The sequence below is a fragment of the Carcharodon carcharias genome, chromosome 14 (assembly GCF_017639515.1).
Source record: "Carcharodon carcharias isolate sCarCar2 chromosome 14, sCarCar2.pri, whole genome shotgun sequence".
Classification (NCBI taxonomy): domain Eukaryota; kingdom Metazoa; phylum Chordata; class Chondrichthyes; order Lamniformes; family Lamnidae; genus Carcharodon; species Carcharodon carcharias.
Genome location: NC_054480.1, coordinates 60355464 through 60374625, shown reverse-complemented (window position 1 = coordinate 60374625; position 19162 = coordinate 60355464). Strand labels below are relative to the sequence as shown.

The window sequence follows — 19162 nt, the reverse complement described above, 5'->3', positions numbered from 1 at the left end:
ACTGCCTTAAGCCAGGTAAGTTTACAGGTCCAGCCAATTTTAAAGGTCCTTGACAGACCAGGGAGAAGGTAAGTGTCTAAGGTAACTGGGTAGGATTTTGGGGTTGGGGGCCTCTGACTGGGCTTGGTGGGGGCATGTCAGGTCAGGTCTCGGGGGGAGGGGGGTCCAGTCAGGTCGGGCCTTGTTGGGGTGAGGGTGAGAATCAGGCCTTGGGTGGGGGGTGGAGGAATTCCCATGGGGGTGGGGGAACCCCAGGTGTTGGGGAGTTTCCTTCGGGTGGTGTACTCCCTTGGGGTGGGGGGATTGCCACAGTGGGGGCATAGTTGGGGGGTTAGGTGGAGACCCCTGAATGGTTGGGGGAGTCCTGTGGTGAGGGTGTAGTCAAGGGGATTGGGGGAGACCCTGGGGGTTTGGGCATATGGGATGAGCCCTGTGGGGGGGTCAGTGTGGGTATGTTCAATAGTTACCCAGAAGTTCAAAGAGCTTTTAATTCTTCTAACTTCTTCCAGGCAACTATTGATGTAACCGAGTTGGAACTATCTGAAGTTTGTGATTTAAATCCCATTTTCGGATGGTTCCCAGTGCAGAGCAATTGCCCAGGGGAGGTTTGCACTTCTGGGCAATTGCTGTGCAAGCCTTACCTGTGAACATCTGGGGGAGTTTCCCAGTGCATCTTTGGGGTGCTGCCCAATACATCACCCTGGAATTCGGAAGTTACAGCCCATGTAAATTAGACAGCAGCCTCCAACAGTAAGCCCACTGGTGGAGTGGCATTGGTAGGAAGATGAATGTTGTCATCCTGAGAGAGGACAGGTTTGTGCTCTATGCAGCCACTGCCACCCCCCTGGGGCAGTGCAGCAACAATCCTAGTAATCTGTTGGTGGTTAGATTGCTGGACTGCCATAGTAGCCTGTATGCCTCTTTGAACACTTGTATCCACTGCCGTTAATGGCAGCAATCAGAGCACTTGTGGCAGCAAACCAAACTTACATATCCCTAGTCTGAGCTTCCGAACTATAGCAGTCAGATGTTGGGTGGCTTACGTCTGTGCTGAATGAGAGATGGGACATTGACCACCCGATGCTGCATCAGGATTGTGGTAATGAAGTTGGCCACCAATTACATGCTGGAAATGAATGGGCTCCAAGCTCTGCACAAAGCCATATGCAATGCTCCTGCTAGATTGTTCCATGTCCCTTGCCAGTGACAAGCGGTCAGCTGGCAGGCCTGCTAATGCACCAGGCATCTTGGTCAGTGGGCACATCTGTATTCTCCTGTAGGCCACCCCACTGCAGTCCTTACATGAGACCTTTGTAGTAGAACTTGTGTGCAATCTCACCCTCTGGTGAATTGAAACCGCAGCTCTCTTTTACATAAGAACATAAGAAATAGGAGCAGGAGTAGGTTGTTTGGTCCCACAATCCTGTTCTGCCATTAAATAACATCATGTCTGATCAGACTGTAGCTTTAATTCACTTTCCTGCCTGTCCCCATATAGCCCTTGACTCCCTTGTCTAACTCAGCTTTGAATATATTCAATGACCCAGCCTCCGTTGCTCTCTGTGGAAGAGGATTCCACACACGGATGTACTCTGAGAGAAGCAATTCTTCACCTCTGTCTTAAATAAGGGTCCATTTATTTTGAAACTGTGCCATCTAGTTCTAGATTCCCCGACAAAGGGAAACATCCCCTCAGCATCTACCCTGTCAAGCCCCCACAGGATCTTATGGGCAGAATTTTCCGGATGACGTGTGCATGGTGTAGCCTGCACGTCAGTGCGTAAAATGTCGCGCGCTGACGTCGTGCGAGCGTTCTGACGTCAGTGCGCGGCATCGCGATATTTCAGTGGACGGGCACGCTCAGTTCGCCCGCAATTAATTGAAGGCCTCTTTAAGGCCCTTAACTTGCCAATTGGCCATGATTTTGAGGGGCCAGTGCGAACTTCGGGTCGACGCAGGGGCCCAATGGGCAGGCGGGTGGGAGATTATTTAAGAAAACATTTGCAATGTCAGGATATGTGGACTCAGAGGAGTTGTTCATGTTTTACATGAAGTTATAATTGTTGAAAGTGTTTGCAACTTGCCTGTGTGACGGTTAGCATTTGAGGTTGATTTCCAAGAGCTTCTTGTGTACTTTGAAACCAATCTGTAGACAGTAATCTTTCTCGGGCCTGCAGCTTTCCGGAGGCCTCCATTTAGCTTGGGGATATTGGTTCTGACCTCACCACTGGAGGCAGCTCCCCTGAGGAAGAAAGGAGGGATAGAATAAGGAGGAGGCCAGGACTGGACAATCAGCCTCCAAGGGACCCACCTTTGGGAGGCCAGGCGCAGGCACAAGGGGCCCAGGGCCAAGAGGTTGTCCAAGGTGCAAGGGGCCACAGAAGATGCCACTATCCTGCTGCCAGGGTATACAGGCGGCAAAGCAGCTACCTCAATATGACTGAGGTGCAGTGCCGAAAGAGGCTCCAATTCTCAAAGGAGACAGTCAACTATATCTGTCAGATGATTGGCCCTGAGATCTCCCTTAACTGTGTGGGTGGACACACCATGCCAGTGGCTCTGAAGATCACAGCTGCCCTCCACTTCTATGCCTCTGGCTCCTTCCAGGGCTCAGTGGGTGTTCTTTGTAGTGTCTCCCAAACAGCTGTCCACACTTGTGTCAAGCAGGTTACAAACGCTCTGTTCAGATGGGTATCCACCTTCATCCACTTCCGCTGAGACCAGGCAAGTCAGGCACAGCGAGCCAGAGACTTCGTGGCCATCGCTGTCTTCCCCCAGCGACCAGGGTGCAATAGACTGCACACATGTGGCCATCAAGGTGCCAGCAGGTCAACACAGTGCCTTCGTCAACAGGAAGGGCTTCCACTCCATGAACATGCAGATAGTGTGTGATCACAGGAGGCTGATTCTACAAGTCTGTGCAAGGTACCCAGGCAGCTCCCACAATGCCTACATCCTCAGACACCCCCAGGTGCCGGGGCACTTCAGTGATCCGGCTTGGATGGATGGTTGGCTGCTGGGTGATTAGGGCAATTACCTGCTAAGGTGGCTCATGACTCCACTACGCTGTCCAAGAACAGAAGCTGAGCAGCGGTACAATAGGAGCCACGGCACCACAAGGGCTGTGGTGGAGAGAGCCATTGGTCTTCTCAAGATGTGCTTCCATTGCCTGGACTGCTCAGGGGGTGCACTCCAGAACCCCCCAGATTGCGTCTCTCTGATAGTGGTAGCATGCTGTGCCCTGCACAATCTTGCTCTGGAAAGGGGGGATGCAGTTGATGATGAAGTCCTTGACGCCCTGGATGAGGCTGCACATGATGAATCCAACAGTGCCTCAGAGGATGAGGAAGTGCAGGGCGATGATGAGGGGCAGAAAGATGACACACATTTACACCAAGGAGGCAGGGACACCCGCAACAATTTAATCCAAAGAACCTTCAGCTGGCTCCACACACGTGGATCTGCAGGACCAGCATTGCTTGGCGCTTCCACACATGGCACTTAGGTGCTACATCTTCCACCTGTTCAGCTGCAACAAACGGCTTAATACAGAAACATCAATATCCACTCAAAAACTCATGATAAATATGTTAAAAAGAAAAATGCACCACAAACAAAAGACCCTCAGCCATGGTGACAAAGGTGGACTTTATTTTGCCCAAAACAAAAACCCACACCACTTGTTAGTGATCACAAAAATATGGGTCCCTATTCTAAGGCCAACACAAAATCACCAGTGACATACCTGTGGAGTGCCAAAGGTGCCTTATGCTTACGTTTTCGGGTGCTACGTCTAGGTGCCGCTCCATCGCTCGGAGTAGCTTGTGAGACAGCCTGCTGACTCTGTCTTATTGGCCTAGATGACCTTGGCAGGCATCCTCTGGCCTGTGGAGCCTGTGATGGCCCCACCTGGGAGGGAGTGGCCAGTTCCAGAACTGGCACCTCTCCAGTTGTTGCAGCCTCAATGGAAGAAACGTTGACTGGCAGAGGGGCGGAGGAGCTGCTGCCCTCATCCGGAGCACCCTGAGAGGAGCTCGCAGTGACAACAGGCAGCTGCTGCACCGACGTGAGGTCCATTTTGACTTCCCTGCTCACTGCAGATGCATGGGCACTGAGCGCCATTGCTTGGTGTCCACAACATCTCCCACATTGGGAATGACCACCCATGGCTAGTACCGCTGTGAGGGCTTGCAGGTCAGAGCGTATCCCAATCATGAAATATTTCATTCGATTGAAGCCCCTGTCTATGAGAGTCGCCAATCTCTCATTGAAGGAATTCTGAAGCTCTGCCCTGAGGGCAGATTTTTTGCGTGCACTCTGCCTAGACTCCTATGTTGCATAGAGCAACTGAAGCATTCCCTCATGCAACCCTGCCAGATGCAAACGCAATTCCCGCTGCCTTTCCTGCAGCTGCTGCAAGGGGGATAACTCCAGAGGCACGTCATCAGTGCCGGACTCAGCATGTGCCTCGTCCCCTGCAACCCTCCGGCAGCTGGCGCCATCGGCACTCTCTGCCCCTACCATCTCCTCCAGTGATCGTGATGTGTCCTCTCCACTGTGACCTGGGACACTAGCCAACAGCAAAGTCTCCACTGAGGTATGTGTGTCTGTGCTGCTGCCTGGCTGGCTGAAATGATGCGCCGCAAGTTGCACATGTTGCCCCTCAGGTGTGGAGGGGGTGCCGCGGGGTCGAGGTGTGGGTCACTCTGGTGGTGATGCTGAAATTAACAACAAGGACAGTGCATCAGTTAATGTTCATTCACTTCAACCTTTCATCCCTTTCCCCCCCAGCCTCATAAGTCGCTCACCCTTCAAGACTCTAAGGAGGAGAACATTGGTGAGGTGAAAAAGAGTCAAGACGAGCCCCAACCATTAAACGCACATGCAGACAGGCTGGCCAGACGGCCTCAGGAATGCCACATGGCATGTTATGAACCATAGGAGTGGGGAGAGTGCAGAGGTACCTGACCTGGATGCATTGTGGCCTGGATAGTTGCGGGGCTGAGCAAACATTGCAAACAGGAGCGACATTTGCCGTCGATCACAGGAGATTGAGAGGTCACATTATTGGCCTTCATTCCGTAAGGAGGGGTATAGACCGGGTGGGCAGAGGAACATTTCCTCTTGGCACAGGGATGAGTAACGTGGTGGCATTCATCTAAGTTGAGCGCCATGAGGTTCACAGCTGAGGTGCTGAGGACATTTTGGACAGAGTAACATGGGGCTCACTGGCTGAAAGGCTGCAGGAGGTCCCAAACCCCCTCAGATGAAACAAATCTTTGGCTGTGCAGCAGCGATCCAATGGCATGTTAGACCATGGTGATAGTGGTCACAAATGGGATAAGGTGACTTTGGAAGGTGGTGGAGGCGCGATTCCTCAAGGGGACGAGGGTCCTTTCTGGACGACCCACACGTCAGAATGTCTCAGTCTGTGAATGTTGCAGCATTAATGATTGCAGCAGCCATCAGTGGTTTGGATGGTGGGCAGACAGAGTGCATGGGACTGTGGACCTCAAATACCTGGCCACTGGACCCCAGCCTTGCCGTCCCCGGCCACCCTGGCCTCCTGTCTCCTACCCAGCTCCATGTCCTGTTCTTCAAAAGGCTTGAGGGACTACAGGAGGGCGTGCCCACCTCCAGTCAACAGAAAAGAGGATTTATTGGGGCTGCTCACTCATGTAGTCTGCACACCGCACCCCAACTACAGTGGCCCATCTGAGGCCTCCAGCAGCTTCTGTCCACACTACTGGTGATCAGTCACCAGAAGATAATACGGCTGGTCCCAACCCCCTTCCCCAATAGCCACCTTGGACACATTCGGCACCCATCACTTTGAATACCACACGGCTCTTAGCGTCCATGGCAAGGAGGCACAACTAGGTGCAGTGCCAATGCCAGCAGATGGCACTTGCCCAAAATACCTTAAGGCACCCCTTGCACCATCTCATTACCATCAATATGACATGTATTGGAGTTCTGAATATGTGTCCAGCGGCCTCTTCTGCAGGTTGCCCCCAGACTACTCAAATGCCACAAAGACCAACAAACGCTGCGGGGAGAACCCTTCTTCTCCTCAACCACTAAGGCTGATGTAAGCATGGTTAGTACCCATTTGCCCACCCAGTGTGCGACAGATGCCCTATGAAGTAATAACAGCAAGACATGGTTGGGGAGGTGGTCAAAGGTTAAGGCTGCCTTCGGGGTCAAATGGCCAAGACAGACATGGTACTCACCCTTCCAGAGCGCAGCAAATAATTAAATCATTTCCTGCACTGTGTGCCGGTGTGCCACACATCATCATGGACACTTACAGCATCACCCACCTCCTCCCATGCCTGGCAGGTGACATGGGGGAACCTCCTCCTCCCATTCTCCGGATACAGAAGGTGCTGACGGATAGACACCTCTTAGAGGAGGACAGCAAGGCAGGCATCGGAAAATCGGGGGGCACATTGCCACCCCACCGGCCTCTCCTGCAGCCTGCCCCCCTCCTCCTGCTCATGCTGCTGTCCACTCGGACCTCCCTCTCTCTCTCCACAAGTGGCCATGGTGCACTGCCCCAAGCAGGCTGCTTGGCCACTCTTTATACAGGCTGCCTGCTCCCCATTGGAACCGGCAGTCTGAGGCCGCCCACCCCCGCGACTATTTTCCCGTTCTCCATGGGAGTCGCTTACCCGCTGGGTGGGTCTTAATTGGTCTGCCCGTGGAAAATGGCGGCCCGGCCCATTTCTCCAGCGGCAATTGGTCGCCCACCCGCCCGACAAACATAAAATTCTGGCCTACGTGTTTCAATAAGAGCACCTCGCATTCTTGTAAACTCCAATAGGTAAAGGCTCAACCCGCTCAACATTTCCTCATAGGACAACCACTTCATCCCAAGAATCAGCCTAATGAAACTTCTCTGGATGGCTTCCAATGCAAGTATATCCCTCTTTAAATAAGAGACTAAAACTGTACACAGTACTTTTGGTGTAATTTTCCAACACCCTGTACGGTTGTAGCAAGACTTCTCTACTTTATACTCCATTCCCCTTGCAATAAAAGCCACCATTCCACTTGCCTGCCTAATTACATGCTGTTACTGTATGTTAACATTTTGTAATTCATGGACGACGGCACTTAGATCCCTCTGTACCACAGCATTCTGTAGCCTCTCTATTTAAATAATATTCCGCTACTTCTTAATATGGTGCCAGAGGTGAAAAGTTCCACAACCCTCCTTTAAAATATATATGCCTGTATTGCAACCTGGCTGAAATTAGTGAGATCCCCCGTGGCTGCCTCAATTTCACATTTCCCAGAGTGTTGTGCAGTGCAGTCAGAGGCCATGGCTGCAGACCACCCTGAAGAGGGTGAAAAGGTAACCCCTTTGTTACTCTGGTGAAATGCAATCTTTTTTATCTTTCTGTACACTTTTAGAAATTAAGAACCTCATACAACCTGTGCTGCCTGTATATTCTAGGGGTGGAGGATGTGATGTATAATATCGGATGACCTGCACCTGCCTGACCCTCTTTTGCTCCATCATGTGCTGCTCCTACTCCTTCATGATAACGCCATGAAAATATATGACCATAGAGAACGGCAGACTTGCCATTGAAAAACACTCTTGTAAGGGGCGGGGATGAAAATCTACCGCAGTCTGATCCTGTCAGAAAAAGTGAGATGCAAGTCTAGTTGTGTGCAGGTAGTAAAACAAAATATTGCTGTATAAAGTATTTCTCAGTTGCCAAAATCACTGATGCAGATCTCCACAACTTCACGCTCAGAAACTCTTCAGTCCTGCATGTCTCAGCTGATCCTGGCAGCAAGTGAGACTTTCAGATGGCAATCTAGGCCACCCACAATGCATTGTGAGTTTAGGAGCTGCAGGGTCACTGGCCCTCATTATAATATACTGAGATAAGTGCACACAAGCTTTGGCAGGTAAATTGATCAGAGTCAAAAAACACAAGGGAACTTAGCACCCCATCCAACACCTAAACATTCACTCCTCTCACCATCATGGTTGCAGTAAGCGCCATTTATAAGATGCACCACAGCAACTCACAAAGCTTCTTCGAAAACACCTCACCACCTAGAAGAAAGAAGCACATGGCCTCAAGTTCCCCTTCAGTTTAAATACAATCCTGATATATCACCATTCCCTCATTACTGCTGCATCAAAATCCTGGTACTCCCTTACAGGACTATGGGTGTACGCTCACCACACGGATTACAGCAGTTCAAGAAGCGACACCATCTTCTCAAGGCCAATGAGTGATCGGAAATAACTGCTGGCCTAGCCAGCAACTCCTACATGCTGTAATTAGATAGAAAATAAGGATTTCCCCTTATAATTAAATAGGAGATAAAACAGGATTTGAAAATCTACATCTTGAGATGAGAGATGTGCCAGGTGTATCAGGGCTTTAAAGTTAAAGCAAAGAGCTATGAATCAATAATTTTCAAACTAAACATTGGGCTTTTCCCAAGATATTATAATTTAGGGATACAGAAGCTCTATTCTCTCATTTAGGTTACATAGGGATAAGATTCTCTCCATGTGCAATGTCTAAAAAAACTTAGAAACCTTCAACAGTGATTTCCGTGAGGATACTCCCAATATTCCGCATAACTTCAGTCGCAGGCTAGTAAAAACTCTGGAGAAATGGTGTAAACAGCCAATTATGCCACTTCTCCAGGATTTCCACCAAACCTCTGCTCGATCAACAACAGGAATCACCCCCCACCCCATTCCCACCAACCCCACCACTAATTTCAGCTACCCTTCTTTATAAACATTAAACATGCTTATGAATTTCTTCAGTTTTGATCACAGAGAAAACCTTCCACAAAGTGTAAGCTGCAATTGATGAGATTTTCAAATGGAGAATGCATCCCATATTCACTCAGCAAGTGTTGCTATTGAAAACTATAGTTAATGATTAGAGTCTGAGAAGTATGGTTAAACCAAACTCATTTATTTTAGGTAGTTACAAAATCAATGTTAACCAGAATTCATAAAACATGGCAAATCAAAAGCCTTGGTACGTTTCATTTATAGTCCAAAAGGTTCTCCAAGTTTATCACTAAGTCAATTATATCATTTCTTGAAAGACACTAAAAATGAAAGCAGTGTTTGGATTCATATATTTACAACATCACAATATTCTGCAATGATGAAAAATTATGTTTTCACTAAGAGCAGTTGTTTGGTCAAGCTGAAAAAGATGCTACTCTGTCCCCTGTGCTAATATCAGGAAAAGAGGTCAGTGATATTTGAGACCAGTTAACTGGGGGTAAATCAGATCTCGGACTAGGCTCTGGGTAAAGATCTAGAGGGCAGAAACAATTACTTTGGGGTCAAAGTCCAGATTAATGAAGTCTGAAGCGAGCATGATAACATCAAAATTAAAGGACCGATGGAATAACAGGCAATCAAGCAGCCACTACACCGGGATTTAGAGAAAATTATTCGGTTGAAAAATCCAGGGCACAAAAGACACTCAGTAGCCAACTATCTGGCCTCCCTCCATTAGGCATTTCTCCTATCTTTCACAAAATTGTTTATCTACAGACAACCACTCAAAGAATATAGGCAGTCTTCGTCCTATCATTGGTACCAATACAACTCAGTTTAACCACCTCCCTTTGAGTTTAAATTCACTCTTGGTCCTTCCAAAGCATGGAAGTCAAAATTCAGTCTCTGGAATAACAGCAAAATACTAAAGACGCTGGAGACCTAAAATAAAGACAGAAGGCGCTGGAAAAGCTCAGGTCTGGCAGCATCTGTGGAGAGAGAAACAGAGTTAACATTTTGCGTCCAATATGACTTCTTCGGAACGTTTTGGATTTGAAACATTAACTCTCTACAGTCTCTGGGGTGATATCTTGCACTAGCAAGACCCATGCACTAACACCCCTTCACGAATGAAAACAAATGTGTTACAAGAGGAAATCAAAACTACTATCATCGCTGAACTATAGCGTTCAAGTGTATCATATCATCGCAATGTTCAGTATCATATCATCATAATGTCTCTTTCTAATGATTGTTTCCTTGATTGAAACCAGTTTCAACACAAGAACAGAGGACATCCAGAGTAAAAAACTTTCCATGTTAACAAGAATGAAGAGTATATTTTACAACAATTATATACTTATGAAGTTATTTTGTAATTAATGGAAAACTTAATGTGCTAGTTAACTACAATACCTGCAATGACTTTGTACAAAAAAAACTACAAATTTGTAAAATTATATAAAACTATATGCTAATGATTCATATTATGAATAGGGATTCCAATACTTTTTTAGATTATTTTTCCTCTTCTTGAATGTCAATGTTTATGTATCCTTTCACATCCTTCAGGTTATCGCTGTCAAATTCCACAGTCAATTTCTTCAGCCCCATTTTCTTGGGAATAAATGAAACCTCCTTTGTAATTGCTTCTCCAGGATTTAATGCCCCAATCCTAGAGGAAAGAAAAAGTTGCATTTTTATAGCACCTTTCATGATCTTAGAATGTCTCAAAACACTTTACAGCCAATGAAATACTTATGGGGCTGCATCCTCCGGTTGGCGAGCGGGGGGCGGGGCCCGCTCACTGACTCATAAACTGACGGGAGTGTGTCCCAACATCACCCCCGTGTCATTTAGGTTTTCGGTTCAGCGGGTGTGCAGCCGAGTTGCTTGTGTGCCCGCCGGGCTGTCAACGGCCACTTAAGGCCTTTAAAAAAGTAATTAAGCTAATTAAAGGACCTGCCCGTCCAACCTTAAGGTTGGCGGGCAGGCGAGCAGGCCAGGCGGCCTTTAGAAAAATCATGAAACGTTATCCACTGGCGGGATGAGGTTTCATGAAGACTTTAAAATGTTTATGAAATGTTGAAATAAAGAAATTGACATGTCCCAGCTCATGTGACAGTTTCTACACTTCCGCAAATTTTTAAAACTTCCAGTGATCTCCCTAAGGCAGAACTTTGTGGGGCCCAGGGAATTCCCCACCCCCACCCGCTCAGGGTTCGCAAAACATTTCCGAGCGGATGTCACACTGGGTGGATCTTAATTGGACCACCCACGTTAAATGGCAGCGCATCCCCGACAGGGGGTGCTGATCGGGAACCCACCCGCCTGCGCCCGCTCCCGCACATCACCCCCAATGGGGGGAAAATGTTGCCCATTAAATTTAGTCACAATTATGCTTTAGGAAAGAGGGCAGACTATTTGCACACAGCAAACACTCCCACAAAGAGCAATGTGATAATAATCAGTTTTTGAGATCTTGATTGAGGTGAAGATCAATATAAATATTGGAAAGAGGTGTCCAATATTTAATCAAGGTCAATGTAAATATTGATCTTGATTAAATATTGGCCAAGACACTAAGGGTATCTTCATAGCTCGTCTTCAAAATAGCCTTGTGCCATGGGAACTTTCAGTTTCACCTGAGAGGGCAAAGGGGGTCCTCAGCTCAATGGCTCAGCTCAAAGATGGCACCTCCGACAGAGCAGCACTAGCACTGTACTGGAATGTCATCCTTGATTATTGTGCACCGATCCTGGAGTGGGACTTGAACTCACAGTCTTGTGACACATAGGCGAGAGTGCTACCACCTGAGCAAAAGCTGACAGGTAAGAAAGGTAAATTAAGAACAAAGGCCAGAATCTTCAGGTCGGCGTGCGGAGTCGGGCCCTGCTCGCTGACATGTAAACTAATGCGAGGTGATGTTGGGCTTGCATCCCGATGTCACCACACGTCGTTCCGACCTTCAGTTCGGCGGGCGCGCACCAGAGTCGGCTGCACGCCCACCGGACTGTCAAAGGCCGAGTAAGGCCATTTAAAAACTAATTAAAATAATTAATGGAACTGCCCGTCCAGCCTTAAGGTTGGCGGGTAGGCCGAGAGCCCAGGCGGACCTCAGAAAAAGTATGAAATCTCATCCACGGGCAGGATGAGGTTTCATGAGGGTATTTAAATTTTTATTAAATGTTTAAATAAAAGTTATGGACATGTCCCAACTCATGTGACAGTGTCACATGAAGGGACATGGCAGTGAAATTTTTTAATCACCTTTATGGAAAGTTTTACATCAGAGGCAATCTCCCCGAGGCAGCACTTTGCCTCAGGGTGATTTGTGCACTCTTTCGCATGCATGCACGAAAGAGCGCACTCCCGGCTAAGGGAGCTCCCCCCTGCCCGCATAGGGAGCACTTCCTGGTGGATGCCCTGCTGGGCGGGCCTTAATTGGCCCACACACGTAAAATGGCGGCGTGCCCCTGATTGGAGGCCCGCCCGCATGCCACTCCTGCACTCCCCCCCACGCCCCCGCCCCCCGACCCCCGTCGGGGGGAAATTGTTGCCCGCTGAGGCAGCTCCATGCCTCAGGGAGATTTCTGCGCTCTTTTGTGTGCATGCACGAAGAGTGCAGGCCCTGACTCGGCCGCCTCCCCTCTGCCCACACAGGGAGCGCTCAGCACTTCTGTGCGTGCGTCACACTGGGTGGGCCTTAATGGACTGCCCATGTAAAATGGCAGTGCACAGCCAATCGTGGGTGGCGATCGGCTGTACTCCTGCCCAGGCCCGTTCCGGCACAGCCTACACGATGGGGAGAAAATTCTCCCCAAAGTGATTAAAGAGCCTTTAAATAATCTTAAAATTTCTAAATTTCTTTCTAATACTTTTTTTCCAATAATCGTCCCTGATACTTTCTTCCTAGTTTGATAATTAGCTTTACTGAATTCTTAACACCTGTTTTATTAGTTTTACTCCTTTATCCATAATTATATTATCCAATTGCACAATGATCATGACATCTTTGTCTTTCTGGACTTCAGGCTGGTAAATATTGGGCCATAACTTCAAACTAGCATCGGAAAGAGATAGCCCGCAGGAATTAGAAGAAATAAATATCTGCCCTTGAGAATTACGCTGACACTTCCAGACAACCCAGAGCTGCTTGGGGCCTACATCAAAAGACTCCTCTCGCAGATCCAGGGGGGTGGGTGGGGCTCAGAAGGGTGGAAGTTGGGGGGTGGGGTTAGACGTCCAGGAGGGGTCAGAGGTCTGGGGTGGGTTGGGGTTGGAGGTTGGGGCAGTGTGGGGGTCAGAGATCAGGGGGGTTGGGGAGTATCAGAGGTCAGGGGAATGGGGGGATGTCAGAGGTCAAGGGGGTTGGGGATGGGGGTTCAAAGGCCGGGGGTGTTCAGGGGTGTGGAGGTGTCCTATGGGTCACTCTGTTTACAGTAATTAACCATAAGTTAGAAGAGGCTTGTGATTTAAATCGCATTTCCGGATGGTTCCCAGAGCAGGGCAATTGTCGGGAAGAAGTGTGCACTTCTGGGCAGCTGCCATGCAACCCTTATCTGGCAACGTCCAAGAGGGATTTCCCGGCCCATATTTTGGATAATTCCCCCCCAACCAAATCAGGGCGCTGGGGAGCTCAGAGGTTACACTCCTTTAAATCTAAGCATTTGTCCCAGTTTGCTCCATGTCATGGTATTTCCACAATATATCTACTTAACACATTTTGATCATAAAGAACACATCTACTATATATTTTCAGAGTGTTTCAGAGTGAAATAAGGTTTACCTTATTTCCATTTGACCATCAATCAAACCTGCCCCCTCGAGCGTGAAGACACAGTTGGTCAACGCCACAGGCAAAATATTCTCAAAACAGATTTCTGTCATGACTTCTTGGGACAGCACAGGCGCACCTCGGACCTAAGGAAGCAAGTCAATTATTCAGAATGTCCGCATTCCTCTGGCACAGAAATGCTCCTAGGCAGATCCTTGTGCCTGTAGTGGGAAGGAAAAAAATCGCTGCTTCAACAGTTAAGGCCACCGTCAATGGAGTGTCTAGGCGCAGTCCAAAATTAGGGGATAGAAGACCTCCAGGACTGAACATCATCCATCTCAACTGTAGGGGAAAATATGCCTTCCCATTTTTGGCCTACTTCTGCCTGCTACCCGTCACCTAGAATATGTACGGTGCATATATTCTATATACTTTGATTAGATTTATCCTCTTTTGCTATTTCTAACACCCTTTTTATCTTTCATACATACTGGCTACTGATTTTGCTTTTTCTTCCATACCTTATTTATTCTGTTTATCCAAGTTCTTCAGATTTGTTTGTATATCTATTTATTTCTCTAGTTGCTGTAATGTGATTTTTATTCATGTTTTCGCTTCCTGCTCTAGAGCTTAATTGTCTATTTTGCATTCTCCTGTTTTTCACTAGAATTCTGCAGGATCGTATTTGGACATGGGCAGGAACACAATGTGGATTCTATTACATTGACCCAGATTCTGTTATCTGGCATGCCCAATTTTCAGATCTAGTGAAGTCAATGAAACCAAATATTGGGCAGGGTGACTAACAGGCAATTGATGCAAAACATTCCTGCCTATTTCCAATTTGACCCCCGCCCCCCCACAATATCTCTTCTCTTCCATCTCTATCATATTTTTCCTTTCCCCTCAAACCAGTTTGGTCAGCAGGCACAGCAGGGAATGGTAGTGTGTTGACCAAATTATTCACTTATATGAATACATGTGCGATCAGCTAGTTAAGGTCTGTCATGAAGATGTAAGTTGTGCATGAGTGATATTAATCTGTAATTTCATCGGCTGGCCAAACATTTGTTGAACTGTTTAAAAAGGACTTTTTAAAAAACAAGCAAAGATACTGACTTAAGATGGTTGCCACAAGTCATCTGAAGTCTATTGGTACAGGTTGACCAGTTTTCTGGAAGGTTACAACGTGGAATACAATTAAGACATACCCAGACACCCTCTTGGAATTTCACAGCTGGTGATGTCAAGAGCTACTTCAAAAGGATTTACTGCAAAATGTGCTGGAGCTCATATTTGCATTTCCATAAGGCTACTCTCAAGTGGACACAGAAAGTCTACCAGCACAATGGCTATATAGCACTGAGATAGAGAATTTCCATTGAAAGGAAAATATGGTACAAAAATAACTGATTTCTGGAAAGGATGGGTCCCGTTTTAAAAAGAAAATGGACGGGTTCGACCCAGGTTTGCAGTAAGTGTGGTAGTGGACAGGAAAAAGAACATTTTACCTGCCGGCCTCAATGCCGGCTTTTCACGTTGTATCATCCGAATCTCACATCATTAATCATGCATTCCTGGGAAACACACAGCTTTTCTGGCAAGTGGCCTGTAACTCACCCATCACACTGTCACCCTGCAGCTTTCTCATGCTGGGCACCATATTTAAAATGCATCCACGCATGCATCTCTCAGTACTTCCAGCCTAGGCTGCTCCACAGAAGACATGGCCCCAAAAGGCAGGAAACTGGAGCCCCCACCACACCCCCCACACACCCACCCCCATCCCCCCGCCCAATTCAGTGATGTATCCTTGGGACACCTTTTGGGCACCATGGAGGCCCACCATGATGTCCTCTACCCCTGCTCTGGCCACAGGAGAGGCAGCAACATCACCAGTCTGGCTTGGGGGGCAGTGGCAGCCGTAATTAGTGCTAATGGACTGCAAAAAGAGAATGGCCACCCAGTGCCACAAAAGGGTGAATGATATCTGTTCTGCCAGGGGAAGTCACTCATCTCATCACTCTGAACTCACACATTCACAAACCCATCACACACCCACAGAGATCGCATTCACTGCTAGTTCAAGGAACATCACCATTCATTGTCTCTTCATCTGCCTGGTGGATCGTGCAATCATGCTGACATGCTCAGATGATCCAACATGGGGAGATGATTCAACAAGCTGGGCTTATAATAATATACAGATATATTACAATGAAGTTCCCATCATGCAGCAAAGGGAAACACGGCCTGCCATTGACTAGCAGAGTGGACGATTGCAAACTGGTTTCATGACATCGTGAAACCAATTTTTGGCCTTCCTGCCATATTGTTCACTCATGCCAGCCATGCACCTGATGCCAGAGGCCACAGGAAATTTCACCTATTGTCTCTGCCAATTGTAATTTTGCATGGGCTTCAACTCCTGGGCCTAAATCTTCTGGTCGGCGTGTGGTGATGTCGGGCATGTGTCTCAACATCATCACACTTCATTCCGATCTTCAGATCAGCGGGCACACACCGGAGTCAGCTGTGAACCCGCCAAACTGTCAAAGGCTTATTAAGGCCATTTTAACAACCAATTGAAACATTTAACAGGGCTGCCCATCCAACCCTAAGGTTGGTGGGCAAGCGAAGAGCCCAGGTGGCCTTCGCATTTATTATGAAATCTCATCCACAGACAGGATGTGGTTTCATGAAGACTTTACAAATAAAATATCATTTTTTATTAAAATTCATTGATGTGTCCCAGCTCATGTGACACTGTCAATGAATAATTTCTTCAAATCTCTTTTTGAAGTTTTCATAATGAAAATAATCTCCCTCAGGCAGCTCTGTGCCTCAGGGAGATTTCTGCACTCTTTCACGCAAATGTGCAAAAGAGCGCAGACCCCGACTTTCCCTCCTCCCCCCGCCCGCCCAGGGAGTGCCAAGTGCTTCCAGGTGCATGTCACATTGGGCAGGCCTTAATTGGCCCGCCCTTGTAAAATGGCAGCACAATTTTCCCCCTGGAATCTCAAGATCACCCTGGAGAAAAGTCTGCTGCAGCCACAGATACCAGGAAAGGACTTATAAACAACAAACTCTCATTTTTTTTCTTCACCTTTCAGCATTGAACTTTAATTTGGCAAAGAAAGTGACTGCCTAGATTACTTGTAAATTTTTCATGCTTATGTGTGTATGTGTGTATATGTGGGTTGTGAAGGTTGAGGTGTGGGGTTACCTTTTGAAATATTTTTTATATCTTTACCTTGTTTTACTCTCAAGAAGGCCTGCCAGTCTAGTTTCTTTGAAATCAGCATATAAATGGTTAAGCACAGACAGTGAGTAAATACCTTAATTCTTCTAAATTCACAAAAAGTCCTGCTACAGTCAGACTTGGAGTGGCAAACTAGGGAAGTATTTTTACTCTTCCTCATGTGGTCATAACAGGGTCATAATTGAATTCACTAATAATGTTCTCAGTCAGGTTACATTAGAGCACACCTGCCAATAAGAGGAAATACACTTCACTCAAACCAACGAGAAACCCAAGGCCGATCTAACTTTCTTCCCCAAACATCAAAGGTTAGGCTTATCAATAAAAGGAGAGAAAATTAAATTGCAGGCAAAATAGATATATCAAGAGAAGTTAGCAGAAACAATAGCAATTCCCAACTTGGAGGTGCACTAGTCTTATTATTACCTGAATTGTGATGTTAGGATTGATCAAACAGATGTCCTTTAGTGTGAATACACTTTCATTTGTCTCTCCATCAATTGCAAGAGCTGTGAACCTGATTAGGTTATATTTATCAAGGAGCTCCCCATATTCCGTGTAAGACAGTTCCACCTCCATCGTTTTGTCTGGAATATTAATTCAGGTATAAAGAATAGGTTATCATATTGATTTATGTTTTTAAATGGAATAGCCTTTAGCCATTACACATAGCATCTGGAGAAGCAAGGGAGTAACGGGTACCTTCAAAATATTCATTAAAAAAACTGTATAATTAATGGAAATTGTTTCAATGTTTTATTGTCATAATGTCTATCAATAAGCACAGGCTTTTAATATTTTAGATCACCACATGTTGTCATCATTCTGATAAAAAGGATGAAAGCATGGTTTCAATATTTTAACAACAAAGCTGAGGTACTCAATAAATGGTTGCTGTAAATTTTTACTTCAACAGTTTATTTAATTACATCACTTAGTATACCTGGCAATAGAAGCAGATCCCACTGATGCTCAGGGTGTTAACTCAAATATAACCAAAGCCTAGAAATGATCTGTCACAATAGTAAGTCATGACCGGCTAGGTATAAAACCAACTGCTGCTTTCTTACCTTCACTGGGTGCAACAGTGATCTCCTGCTGATACATCTGTATACATTTCCCTCTGGAGGATCGACTGTACTTCTTTTTCATAGCATTAATTTTGAGTGTGTAGACTCTCTTCATTGAATTCTTGTTGGAAATGACTGCAGATACTTTAACATTGGTTCCATTATAATTTGGATCATTGGTCATCAAATGCAACTGAAGTCTTTTCCCTGGTTTCAAAGGGACTCTTCTTTTGTCAGCCAGTTCAAAGATTCTTCTCTCCTCTTCAGAGCCTTAAAAACAAATGGGTTAGTGCCATTGCAGTAGAAACAAAATATGAATTTACCTGGTAGAGGTCATGCATATCAAGAGTCACCAAAAACCATAGATAATGATTCCTTTAATAACGATCCATTGGAAAAGGAAGGAAGCAGAAAAGATCAGGGCAACAATCAACAGCATGATGATCCACCAAAAGCTTACAAGCTCCAGAGTCCAGCATTGCCTTTAGAAAGGACACCAGAGACAGTGGTGTAGTGACAAGGTCACTGGACTAGTAATCAAGAAGCCCAGGCTAATGCTCTAGGGATTAGGGCTCAAATCCCATCATGGCAGCTGGTGGAATTTAAATTCAATTAACAATTCTGGAACTAAAAGCTAGTAACAGTGACATTAAAATTATTGTAAAAGCCCATCTGGTTCACTAATGTCCTTTAGGGAAGGAAATGTGCCATCCTTACCTGGTCTGGCCTACATGTGACTCCAGACCCACAGAAATGTGGTTGACTCTTAATAGCCATTCAGCTCAAGGGCAATTAGGGATGGGCAACAAGTGCTGGCCTTGCCAGTGACAGCCATATCCCTTGAAAGAATAAATTTTTAATAAACAAGATTCGATGCATTGAAACAATATGGGGACCATTTATAATAATACTTGTTTTTTGTCTGTCCAGAGTTTTGACTGGATGGTAAGCTGATTTTGTGGGTGGAGACTGAGCAAATGGGGGCACATGACGCAACTGCCAATGATTGGTGGTGGCAGAGGCTGTGGTGACAGAAACAGCAGAAGGTAAGGGTGTGAGGTGAGACACTTAATAGTATTCATGTCCAGGGGTGTATCTCTAGACCAATTTAGCATACTGGAATCAAGGCAATCTTGTCTATAGTTCATGGAAACCAAAATATTTCAATACAATGTTTGAGTGTTACACAACTGTAAATTTATAATCAGTGAGAGACCTGTAACCTCCCATCCTTCACCATAGTTTCTCCACACTTATTCCAAATTTGGGTG

General features: G+C 46.4%; 1 protein-coding gene across 3 annotated transcripts in view; it reads right to left on the bottom strand.

Moving 5' to 3' along the window:
- Nucleotides 1-8947: 8947 nt before the first annotated feature.
- The window catches only part of LOC121286940 (protein-glutamine gamma-glutamyltransferase 2-like), an 82593-nt gene continuing 72378 nt past the window's right edge, over nucleotides 8948-19162 (bottom strand). For all 3 annotated transcript variants that reach the window (XM_041204255.1, XM_041204257.1, XM_041204256.1), the window contains exons 7-11: nucleotides 17892-18161; nucleotides 17248-17408; nucleotides 13572-13705; nucleotides 10292-10457; nucleotides 8948-9771 (exon numbers count right to left, since the gene is read on the bottom strand). In XM_041204255.1, coding sequence (XP_041060189.1) covers nucleotides 10301-10457; nucleotides 13572-13705; nucleotides 17248-17408; nucleotides 17892-18161 — 722 coding nt within the window. In that variant the 3' untranslated portion in view covers nucleotides 8948-9771; nucleotides 10292-10300. The remainder of the gene's footprint in view (nucleotides 9772-10291; nucleotides 10458-13571; nucleotides 13706-17247; nucleotides 17409-17891; nucleotides 18162-19162) is intronic.